Genomic DNA, 12445 nt, shown 5'->3' with positions numbered 1-12445 from the left:
GCAGTGTGCAGCATATAGTCTGAGCACTGACAGGCAGACCCCCCACCCCTTCAACCTCTGCAGAAATGCTGGCAGCACTCATACATCTATTTTCCAAAGACATCCTCTGGATATGACGCTTGCCACGTGCACTCAACTTAGTTAGGTGCATAGTAAGGTTGAATAAAGACACCAGTCCATCCAGTTCAACCTGAGTGAGTGTCTACAATTGTCCCTATCCCTGTACATTGCACACTCACATTGGTCCCTACCCTCAAGAAGCCCGTACCAATCACTCTCTTGGAGCCAATCAGTGGGTGCGTTGTCTCACTGTGTATTCCGGGAGAGGGTACTTAAGGTGCTGGGTTCCGGTCCAGAAGTATGTTCTGACTCTATGGTCCTGGTCCTCCTGACCAGCCCCCAGAGGCCCTCATGACCTGGGGTGTAGATCCATCCGTTTCCAAGTCTCGGAACTGGCTAGTCCAAGGCACAGTAACTGGAAAGAGGATTCTAAAGTGGTCCGGTGCCGTCTCGGGTTTTGGAGAGGCCCAGTAACTCGTCAGGCAACCGGGGGAGGACTCTTCAGAAGAGGGCCACGCACAAGGCTGGCTGCTCGGTAAGAGCCTGGATGCTGAGCTGTATGGACGCTAATTGAATCTACATTTCTTACGTATCGCCGGACCGGCTGCAAGATACTGGTACCGCAAGAAGGTTCCTATTTCCATCCTTCTGTTACAACTAAGTTCCTGTGAGAGACTTTCTGTGTTCATCTAAAAGCTTGCAACCAAGTCTGTGGCAGAGACTTTGCTAAGTTTGAGCCATTTTTCGGCTGCTAAGTCCATAAACCAGGATTTATCCGACAATGGAAATATCCAGTTGCGAGTGGCTATTCCCTGGATTACCTAGAGAGAGACATTTATTAAGTGTCAGCAGTTTCAAAGTGCCTGAGCTTCCATACCTATACCCTCTATTCCCAAATGAGAGACTGTGTTTCTGTTCAACGTTTTAAGCAAATAAAAATTCCAAAAGGAATTCAGGTGTCGGTCTCTGCAGTTATTGGGCCATCAACCTTGGGAACCCCTAGACAAGAACGACGAGCCACAAGGCGGAGAAGGTGAACGGTAAGCCCAAGAAAACCAGCCGCACCTTCGGGGGTCAGTGCTGCATATACTAGGGCCAATTTTGGACAGAAACCAATTAACCTACCAGCATGTCTTTGGAGTGTGGATGGAAACCGGAGGAAACCCACACAGGCACAGGGAAAACATGCAAACTCCAGGCAGGTAGCGTCGTGGTTGCGATTTGAGCCAGTGACCCTTTTTACTGCTAGGTGAGAGTGCTAACCACTACACCACTGTGCCGCCCTTCAACTTCTTTGATTGTCCATAGCAAGGTCTGTTCTGAGTGTAAACTGTCCTGTTAAACCACTGTATGGTCTTGGCAACCATGCTGCAGCTCAGTTTCAGGGTTTTGGCAATATTCTTATAGCCTAGACCAATGATGGTGAACCTTGGCACCCCAGATGTTTTGGAACTATATTTCCCATGATGCTCAACTACACTGCAGAGTGCATGAGTATCATGGGAAATATAGTTCCAAAACATCTGGAGTGCCAAAGTTCGCCATAACTGGCCTAGACCATCTTTATGTAGAGCAACAATTCTTTTTTTCACATCCTCAGAGAGTTCTTTGCCATGAGGTGCCATGTTGAACTTCCGGTGACCAGTATGAGAAAGTGAGAGTGATAACACCAAATTTAACATGCCTGCTCCCCATTCACACCTGAGACCTTGTAACTCTACCAAGTCACATGACACCATGGAGGGAAAATGGCTAATAGGGCCCAATTTGGACATTTTCACTTAGGGGTATACTCACTTTTGTTGCCATCGGTTTAGACATTAATGGCTGTGTGTTGAGTTCTTTTGAGGGGACATCAAATTTACACTGTTATTCAAGCTATACACTCACTTCTTTACATTGTAGAAAAGTGTCATTTCTTCAGTGTTGTCCCATGAAAATATATAATAAAATATTTACAAAAATGTGAGCTTTTGTGAGATACTGTATATATCTATATATCTATATCTATATAAATGTCCCGAAAGGCCACGCACTAGGAAATCTCTGTACCCCAGGTGGCATTTTACACAGTTGACACCGTCATTATGAAGAAACAAAGAAGGTAGCACAAGGGGAAGAAAACAAAAAGAAAGAGGAGAAAAGTGGAAGAAAAGAGAGAGCTGGGAAAAAAAAGGGGGGGGGGGAGGTAAGGAAATGGTAACAGAAGATTCCACTCACTCCGTCATCCCTCTGGGTTCTGGAGAACCTTCAGGACAATCTCCAGCTTTCCAAGGAGGCGATCCAGCTCAGCAAGGCACCATTAGGATTTCTGTTCAATATATGCAGACTGGAGTTGAAAGGTGCTTTAAAAGCTTCAACAAAGTATGGTGAGAATACCTCCGCGAGACATAGTCGGGCCACGATGAATGCCAGAGGCTCTTGTTCCAAACCATGGCCTTCAGATGGCCTGGAGAGCTGAGGGCGGTCCTTGCTCTCTAGGTGGACTTCTAACCCCTCTACTTTACCATCACATCCCACCCATCCCCCCCCCCTTTCCCTTTACTCCATTTCCTTCCCCCGCTCTCTCTTTTCTTTTCTTTATTCTCCTTTATTCACTCTCCCTCATTTAACTTAAAAAGAAAAAAAAATGTATTTGGTATGTTTTGACCCCCAGTCGGTCACCCCGCAGTACTCTTCCCCTATGCTCGGATACCTGAATTCTTCATGGATACCCAGGCTAATCACTAGAGTATTGTAAGTGATCTAAAAAAAACAAAGCTTGGTGAAAGCTCTGCAAATGCTTTGTCAAAGCCTGATGTTCACACTGCTCTTAAACAAGCTAAAGCCTGTGTGAATCAGGCCTTCTATGTGTTTTTACATGATTTGACAGTTTAATTCATTTGACACTGGTTGTTGGCCTGGTGAGTTACTATTCATTACATAGCTTTGTTCTGAGACAAACAAGTTACCTTTAAACCAGTCCTTTAGGTCAGAGTCTACTTTGCATATATGAGATGAGGGCTGTGGCACCGTTATACCTGAGTTATAAGCAAGAAGCACCATTGTGTCACATGCATCTTTCACTTGAGCCTTTTATGCCAGAGATCAAAGCAAGGAACTGCGTGGAGCCTGACGTACTTTTGCCCATTAAAAGAACACTCAAAGCAGCCGTAAACTGTCTCTCTTTTGGAGTTGCCCATTCCACACAAGGCGCAGGGTCCCTTGGGGATGTTATTATTCAGCAGGTTCACACGAGTATGAGCACCTTCTCTCATGTAGGTGGTAGAGATGTCAGTCATACTGGCAGCCTTGTCATAGTAGTCAGAAAATATGTCATCATAGTACGAGTCTGAGTTAACCATGATGTCCATTGTCCTTTTTCCTGTTCAACAATAAATATCTTTAGTATTATAATCAAAAGGGTTACCCAATGTCATATAAATATACATTTTACTGTCCTCTAAGCTATACTGATACTGAAAACTAAACGCTGATACTATAATGTAAATGTGGACATCAATGGATTTCTGCATATTAAAGTAGAACTATAGGAAAAACTTTTTTTTTCATTTTGGATGGAGCAGGGAAGGGTTTTAACCCCCATAAGATTTTTTTTCCCCATCTGTGTCCCATTGCAGAGATTTCCATTCACTTCCTGTCCCATAGCCAAACAGGAAGTGAAAGGAAACCCTGCAAACTAAAGGAATTCCTTGGGGACCCCCATATCCCAAGAACTAGTGTCCCCAATGGAAGGTTTCACTTCTATTATTTTTCTGGGGACAACCCAAAATTTAGGTTTTCTTTCACTTTCAATATTAATAGTAAACAGGACAAATGGAGAGGGAAAATCTCCTTAACCAGACAGCAATCAAAACTGACAGGAGTTCTAATCTCTCTGCACTCTATCCAAGACATAAAAAAAAAGTTTTGCCTTTAGTTATTATACTTTAATGCTGCGTGCACACGATTGGAAGTTTGGCCAGCAAAAGACCAATGAGAGCTTTTGGTCGGAAAATGCGACCATGTGTATGCTCCACCGGACTTTTGCTGGCCAAATTTCCGCCAGCAAAAGATTGAGAGCATATTCTCAATTTTTCGGTCAGAAAAAGTTCCGATGTGTTTTTGGAAAGGTTCAGGGACTTTTTTAAACGTAACATGGTGCATTTTTGGTTCAACAGACTTCAATGGAGACGCTGCAGAAAAGCATGTAGTGCGTTTTTAACTTGGTTTTGGCTCATTTTGCAGGAACTGCTGGAGTTAACTTTTTATTAAACAACATTAAACAGCAGGTGATTGGTTGCCAGGCGATCCTAGCAACCAATCACCAGCCTGTCAATGTGAAAAGTTAACTTCAGCAGTTCCCGCCCTCATCCAGCGCTGTGATGCTGATCTCTGCTCTGCTGTACACCTGTGTAAGGTAGGAGAGTTCTACCTACACAGTGTGTATTTGTGTGTGTGTGTGTGTGTGTGTGTGTGTGTGTGTGTGTGTGGGGGGGGGGGGTGCACGGGACAGAGGACACTACTTGGGGGGGGGGCACATGAAACTTGCTATGGGGGGGCATATGAGAGGGATTTGAAGGGTACAGAGGACACCGAAATAGGGGGGATCCTTTCTCCCCTGGGGACAGGGACCCCTTCTCACCTAGGGATAGGGAACCCATCACCCCTGGGGGCTGGGTCCCCTTCTCACCTGGAGACAGGGACCCCTTCTCACCTGGAGATAGGGACCCCTTCTCACCTGGAGACAAGGACCCCTTCTCACCTGGAGATAGGGACCCCATCACCCCTGGGGATAGGGACCCCTTCTCACCGGGGGACAGAGATACCATCACCCCTGGGAACAGGGACCTCATCACCCCTGGGGACAGGGACCCATTCTCACCGGGGGACAGGGACCCCATCTGCCCTGGGGACAGGGACCCCTTCTTACCTGGAGAAAGGGACTGCTTCCCCCTTGGGGACAGGGACCCCTTTCTCCCCTGGGGACAGGGGACCTCTTCTCCCTTGGGGCCAGTGACCCCCTCTCACTTGGGGATGGGGCTCCAATCTCCCCTAGTAATGGAAACCCCATCTCCAAACCATGCTGGCTGGGGGAGGGGGTAGTAAAATCCAAATCCCCAGTCACATGCTCCCTCCCCTGAACTGGCTTTGTATAATGGAGTACCTTTTGAGTGAGGTAAACATGTGCTGTTATTATTACTGTGTTAGGATTATTATTGCAAATTTGCAGCCACAAAATAATTACTAGCTGTGCAAACATAGTCCCACCACATGGCCAATGACATAACACATGTATGAGGTGAATCTGGGATCAACAACTACAATCATTTTTTTTTTATATGGGAAGTTGTTGTGGCAATTCAGGACTGTGGAGCGCATGAAGGCAATGGAGGAGAGGGAAGGTCAGGGTAGGCAAAGAAGAGGGTGCAGGAGATGATCACCAGCAGCGTGACATACAGCAATGACACCTGCACCGTGATAGAGTGATCTGACACCAGCACCGTGATAGAGAGCACTGACATCAGCAGCGTGACATAAAGCACTGACACCAGCACCGTGATATACAGCACTGACACCAGCACCGTGATAGAGAGCACTGACATCAGCAGCGTGACATACAGCAATGACACCAGCACCGTGATATACAGCACTGACACCAGCACCGTGATATACAGCACTGACATCTGCACCGTAAGCAGACCCAGGAGGAAGTCAGCATAGCACAGGGATGGTGGGAGCCCCTCATAATGAGCATAGCACAGGGATGGTGGGAGCCCCTCATAATATGCACAGCAGAGGTACAGCCCAGGAGGAAGTCAGCACAGCACAGGGATGGTGGGAGCCCCTCATAATAAGCAGCCCCAGGAGGATGTCAGCATAGCACAGGGATGGTGGGAGCCCCTCATAATAAGCAGCCCCAGGAGGAAGTCAGCACAGCACAGGGATGGTGGGAGCCCCTCATAATGAGCATAGCACAGGGATGGTGGGAGCCCCTCATAATATGCACAGCAGAGGTACAGCCCCAGGAGGAAGTCAGCACAGCACAGGGATGGTGGGAGCCCCTCATAATAAGCAGCCCCAGGAGGATGTCAGCATAGCACAGGGATGGTGGGAGCCCCTCATAATAAGCAGCCCCAGGAGGAAGTCAGCACAGCACAGGGATGGTGGGAGCCCCTCATAATATGCACAGCAGAGGTACAGCCCCAGGAGGAAGTCAGCACAGCACAGGGATGGTGGGAGACCCTCATAATAAGCAGCCCCAGGAGGAAGTCAGCACAGCACAGGGATGGTGGGAGCCACTCATAATGAGCATAGCACAGGGATGGTGGTAGCCCCTCATAATATGCACAGCAGAGGTACAGCCCCAGGAGTAAGTCAGCATAGCACAGGGATGGTGGGTGCCCCTCATAATAATCAGCCCCAGGAGGAAGTCAGCATAGCACAGGGATGGTGGGAGCCCCTCATAATGAGCATAGCACAGGGATGGTGGGAACCCCTCATAATATGCACAGCAGAGGTACAGCCCCAGGAGTAAGTCAGCATAGCACAGGGATGGTGGGTGCCCCTCATAATAATCAGCCCCAGGAGGAAGTCAGCATAGCACAGGGATGGTGGGAGCCCCTCATAATGAGCATAGCACAGGGATGGTGGGAGCCCCTCATAATATGCACAGCAGAGGTACAGCCCCAGGAAGTCAGCACAGCACAGGGATGGTGGGAGCCCCTCATAATAAGCAGCCCCAGGAGGAAGTCAAGTATGTGCAAGTATTTTATACGTGTATCACACAACTATATACTGCACACCAAATAGTACACCTATACCAGTCCTTAAGGACCTTTGTGGAACTAGTAGCTAGGGATTAGCAGACTGTACCTCACTCAACCCTATGTACTGTAGTACACTATACCTTACCAGTCCTTAGAAGGACCTTTGTGGAACTAGTAGGTTGTGAATGATTAGCAGACTGTACCTCAGTCCCTATACTGATAAAGGTCTGCTGCAGTATAGGGCAGCAGTCAGCAGTAGTGCACCTCAACCCTATATATTGTGGACCTATACCAGTCCTCAAGGAATAGCAGACTGTACCTCACTCAACCCTATGTACTGTAGTACACTATACCTTACCAGTCCTTAGAAGGATCTTTGTGGAACTAGTAGGTTGTGAATGATTAGCAGACTGTACCTCAGTCCCTATACTGATAAAGGACTGCTGCAGTATAGGGCAGCAGTCAGCAGTAGTGCACCTCAACCCTATATATTGTGGGCCTATACCAATCCTTAAGGAATAGCAGACTGTACCTCACTCAACCCTATGTACTGTAGTACACTATACCTTACCAGTCCTTATAAGGACCTTTGTGGAACTAGTAGGTTGTGAATGATTAGCAGATTGTACCTCAGTCCCTATACTGATAAAGGACTGCTGCAGTATAGGGCAGCAGTCAGCAGTAGTGTACCTCAACCCTATATATTGTGGACCTATACCAGTCCTTAAGGAATAGCAGACTGTACCTCACTCAACCCTATGTACTGTAGTATGCTATACCTTACCAGTCCTTATAAAGACCTTTGTGGAACTAGTAGGTTGTGATTAGCAGACTGTACCTCAGTCCCTATACTCATAAAGGACTACTGCAGCAGAAGGGCAGCAGTCAAGTATAATATTCTTTCTATATTTGGAAGAAAGAATATTATACGTGTACAAGCCTATTACCATACCAGTCCTGAAAAGAACCTTTGTGGACCTAATAGTAACAGCTACTGATTAAACTGACTGTCCCTCACTGCCACACACAGCTTCCTGCCTGTCCCTATTTAAACTGACAAAACACAGGCTGCTGGAACAATAACTTGAATAGCACTCAAAACTATATCCTGTACTACTTTACCATACCAGTCCTGAAAAGGACTTTTGTGGACCTAATAGTAACAGCTAATGATTAAACTGACTGTCCCTGCTGCACACAGCGTCCTATCCCTCTCTCTACACTGACAAAAGACAGTCTGCTGCAACAATCACTAGCACAGCAGTGCCTCAAACCTATATCCTGAACTACACCTAACACCTATACCATGATACCAGTCCTTAAAAGAACTTTTGTGGACCTAATAGCTAGCGATTTGGGTCACTGCAGTCTCTCCCTGCTCCACACAGCAACCTCTCCCTATAGTGACATACGAAAGAATGTAAAATGGCCACCGGATCGGGTCTATTTATAAGTTAGGGGGAATGTCCAAGTGTCCATGTGCTGTAATGTCTCAATTGGCTGTCCTGTACCCCATGATGGATGTGTCATCATAGGTCAAAGTTCTTTTACACAGTAAACACGGAAGTCCGCCGGGCGAACAGCAGCAATAGTCCGCCGATCGGGCAGACCACGAACAGCCGAAATTCGCCGCGAAACGACCGCCGGACGAACCGTTCGGCCATCCCTAGTCATATATGTTACATTTGGAATGTCATTTTGGCAGCACATATATGACTTACCAGTAAATAAGATGCCCGTTCGATATAAACGGTTCCTCAGAGCATTTAATGAGAAAGATCTTGTGCGTACCTTCTCAAATCCACCTCTTGATGCAGATGATACACATAGTTCTGGAAAGCAAGAATGGATGAATTTCATATCACAATCATATTGTTCTGGTACAGAATAACATTCTTATTTTATACGTGTTTTTTAACTGAAATTCTAATGCCCTGTACACACGGTTGGACTTTCCGATGGAAAATGTGTGATCGGATCTTGTTGTCGGGAAATCCGATCGTGTGTGGGCTCCATCTGACTTTTTCCGTCGGAATGTCCGACACACAAAGTTTGAGAGCAGGATCTAAAATTTTCCAACAACAAAATCCAATCGTTTAAATTCTGATCGTGTGTAGACAATTCCGATGGACAAAGTGCCACGCATGCTTAGAATAAATTACAAGACAAAAGCTATTGGCTACCGGCCCATTTATAGTCCCGTCGTACACGTTCTACGTCACCGCGTTCTGAACGATCGGATTTTCTTTGCGCGACCACAAAAAATCTGACGGATTTTGTCATCAGAATGTCCAACCGTGTGTACAGGGCATTACACTTTAGATTTGAATTACAATATATCATCTGCTGTTCCCAAAATCATTTACGTTTATTGGGTTACGGGTACGTTCCAAGTTCTTGAAGATCATTAGGGTTATGGATGCAACCAGAATAGTGTAATTTAGGGTCAATATACATACTGTTCCTGGATTAGTATTACAAATGGAGGCCCCCAATTTGTAGAAGGATAGACATCCTTGTGGCTTTTGATGCTTTCGTTTAGAGATTTCTTATCTGATGTAGTCCTGGCATCAAAATAATATTTTTATATTACATATAAATGTAACTTTATCCAACATTTCTTTCTTTTTTTTTTTTCTTTTTTTTTTTTTTGATTTAGCCCAAATTTAGAAAGGTTAGAACATAAACATCTGTCAGATTATTATGTTACAGAGGAAAATACACAGTGGATCCATGCTTTGGGACCTCTACTCACATAAGAACAATCTTCAAACAAGCTGACTTCTGTGTAAAAAAAATCATGCATTTCATATATGATAAATGTTATATAATTGTAATAAATTTACAAACCATGTTTACTTTGTATACTCTCATTGACCTTTCTGTGTTCACCTCATCTAGCTCCCGCGGACATAATTCTTCTTTGTTGCATTTAATTTGGGGATGGAGGTGTGTCACTGGCAACCCCAAACTATTTTCTTTTGTATATATAACATCATCACGTGGCACAAAACAATCTTAGTTTTAATTCATACATTTAGGTTATACAGATGTTTATAGAGCTTACCAAAATGTCCATCCAGATGAATGTAAAGATCAAAAATACTAAACGCTATGGTTGTATGGGCTGGAAATACAATAGCTTTGTCACGTCCTTTATGGTTTTTGTCATCAATTAAATGAAACTGAAAATAAAAAATAAAGCTATTTTAGATGATAGAATATATTACATCTGAAACCATAAATGCTGTTATAACAAGGCGATCTTAGGGCTCTTTCACACAGGCATTTAAAATAGGCTGTTGAATCACCTTTCTTTTAACGCTTCCCGAACGCCTATCAATGCCACTCAAAATTGTTAAAATAGGGAGTGGATGGAGGTGTTCACACTGCAGCGTTAGCATTGTGGTGATGCAAAGAGTTTGGCAGGTATTGACGCTTTGCCACTGCCTCCATTCAATGCTATTGAAATGCACAAGTGCACTGTAAACGCATTGTAAATGGGTTTAAGGCGTTTATGGCACATTTAAGGTGGGGTTGCAAAGCGGCAAAAGTGATAATTTAACATTCTACAAAAATATTTAAAAAAACATCTCACAGCTCGTAACATTCCTTTTCAGACTTGAATCATCTGTTACAGGTGTGTGAGTGGGCTCCGTGCCAGTCTGTACCTGCCCTTCATAGCTCAATTCTTAAAGGGATTGTAAAGTGAATTTTTTATTTTTTTTTAAAAATGACAAACATGTTATACTTACCTCCACTGTGCAGCTCGTTTTGCACAGAGTGGCCCCGAACCTGCTCTTCTGGGGTCCCTCGGCGGCTGTCTCTGCTTCCCCCCGCAGGTGCTTCTCACGTTCATGCGAGCTCCCTCGCATGGTGAGAAGCATCTGCGGGCGCGCTCCCGTGATACAGTCGGCGGCTATAGCTGCTCGCTGTATCGCACGGCCCCGCCCCCTGGTGCTCCGCGTCAGTGGATGTGATTGACAGCAGCGCGAGCCAATGGCTGCGCTGCTTTCCATCCATCCCCTCCAGCCAATCAGCGGCCAGGCTGAACGGTGGAAGGGACGCCGGGGGACGATCACGGGACTTTTGAGGTGTGAGGTAAGTAAAACGGGGGGGGGGGGGGGCTGGGGGCGCAGGCACTGTCAGATGTTTTTTTCACCTTTATGCATAGAATGCATTAAGGTGAAAAAACATTTACCTTTACAACCCCTTTAAGTCATTACTAAAACTAGTAATAATCAAAAGCAGAGGCAATTATTTAATATAATAAAGAGTAGATCCATTTATATAGTCTTACCAATACTTTTGACCCTTTCAGGGTAACCATAATGCTGATGTGGCCCACAATGAAATTGAGTTTGACTCTAAACCCAATTGACTCTAAACCCAATCTTACAATAACTCCTAGAAAATAAATTCTGACCTTAAACAAAAAGATAGAAAAGTGCCGCTCACCCCGAAGTGTATGTACCTCCAGGTGCCTGAAACCAGCTTTGATGTCCATCAAAGCCTCCAGGAACCCAAAAACGAGTTTCCTCTGTAATACAAATAGCTTCTGGGTAGGTCTGGTCTGGTCTTAAGCAGCCCCGGGACTGTGATGTCATAAAGGGTCGGGGTCACCATGTGACATCATCCGGTGACCACGCCCCATACCTATATATGTCACCACGCACGTCGCACAAGCCAGTACAGCGGAAGACAGCGCCTGGTCAACATCGGAAGAAGAAAGAAGAGAGAGGACAGAGGGCGGAGGAGAAGGGTTGTTGGGAAGAGGCCCTTGTCCTCATCAACATGGGGACAAGGTGCTTTAGGGTCGGGGGGGGGCCGCAGCACCAACCCCCCCCCCATGTTGAGGGCACGCTGCCTGGTACGGCTCAGGAGGGGGGCGCTCGCTTGTCCCCACCCCCTTCCTGACTGGCCAGGCTTCGTGCTCGGATAAGGGTCTGGTATGGATCTGTGGGGGACCCCCATGTCGTTTTTTCGGTGTAGGGGGTTCCCCTTAAAATCCATACCAGACCTAAGGGCCTGGTATGCTACCGGAGGGGGAATCCATGCCAAATTTTTAAAATTAATTTGGCGTGGAGTTCCCTCTCGAGAGCTGATAATTCTGTGAGAGTCGTCTCCATATATCTCCGGATCTCCGACTTGGAGGCGACTTCCATTGATATCAATGGGTACCGGTCGCCTACAAGTCGGATAGAAGTAGTACAGGAACCTTTTCTGAAGTCGGAGCAATTTCAGTAGTGTGCATTAAGACGGCTCTCATTCACTTACATTGATTTTTACATGTAGCGTGACCTGAGGCGACTAGGCGACCTGAAGTCAGATCTGAGTTGCCCCTGTGAGAACCGGCTTTAAAGGTGACTGCACATCAAGTGATAAAGATACTAAATTAGGCAATTGCAGACCTATTGTCCAGAGAATCACCTAGTGTATGGAGCATAAATGACCTTTGTTGCCTTTTAATATTTAGTCAGATAAAAAATCTGTGATTTTACAAACAGGAATATACAATGCTTTATATGGAGCTTAGAAACATATAAAGAAGTCTCAATCTAGTCATCTGAAAACATTTTCCAAAAAATGCTCCAAACTTCAAAGATGCATTACAGCATATTACATCCAAACTGATG

At 45.6% G+C, this 12445-nt stretch overlaps 1 protein-coding gene across 2 annotated transcripts in view; it reads right to left on the bottom strand.

Moving 5' to 3' along the window:
• Positions 1-2652: 2652 nt before the first annotated feature.
• Positions 2653-12445, bottom strand: part of PJVK (pejvakin) — a 56071-nt gene continuing 46278 nt past the window's right edge. Inside the window, exons 4-6 of one of the 2 annotated variants that reach the window (XM_077449980.1) lie at positions 9877-9994; positions 8546-8641; positions 2653-3424 (exon numbers count right to left, since the gene is read on the bottom strand). In XM_077449980.1, coding sequence (XP_077306106.1) covers positions 3123-3424; positions 8546-8641; positions 9877-9994 — 516 coding nt within the window. In that variant the 3' untranslated portion in view covers positions 2653-3122. The remainder of the gene's footprint in view (positions 3425-8545; positions 8642-9876; positions 9995-12445) is intronic. The other variant, XM_077449981.1, reaches the window with a different exon arrangement.

This window comes from Lithobates pipiens, unplaced genomic scaffold (assembly GCF_037356315.1).
Source record: "Lithobates pipiens isolate NorthernLeopardFrog02 unplaced genomic scaffold, aLitPip1_a1.2 Scaffold_22, whole genome shotgun sequence".
Taxonomy (NCBI): domain Eukaryota; kingdom Metazoa; phylum Chordata; class Amphibia; order Anura; family Ranidae; genus Lithobates; species Lithobates pipiens.
Note: the sequence above shows the minus strand (reverse complement) of the source record. Positions and strands in the feature narration are given on the sequence as shown.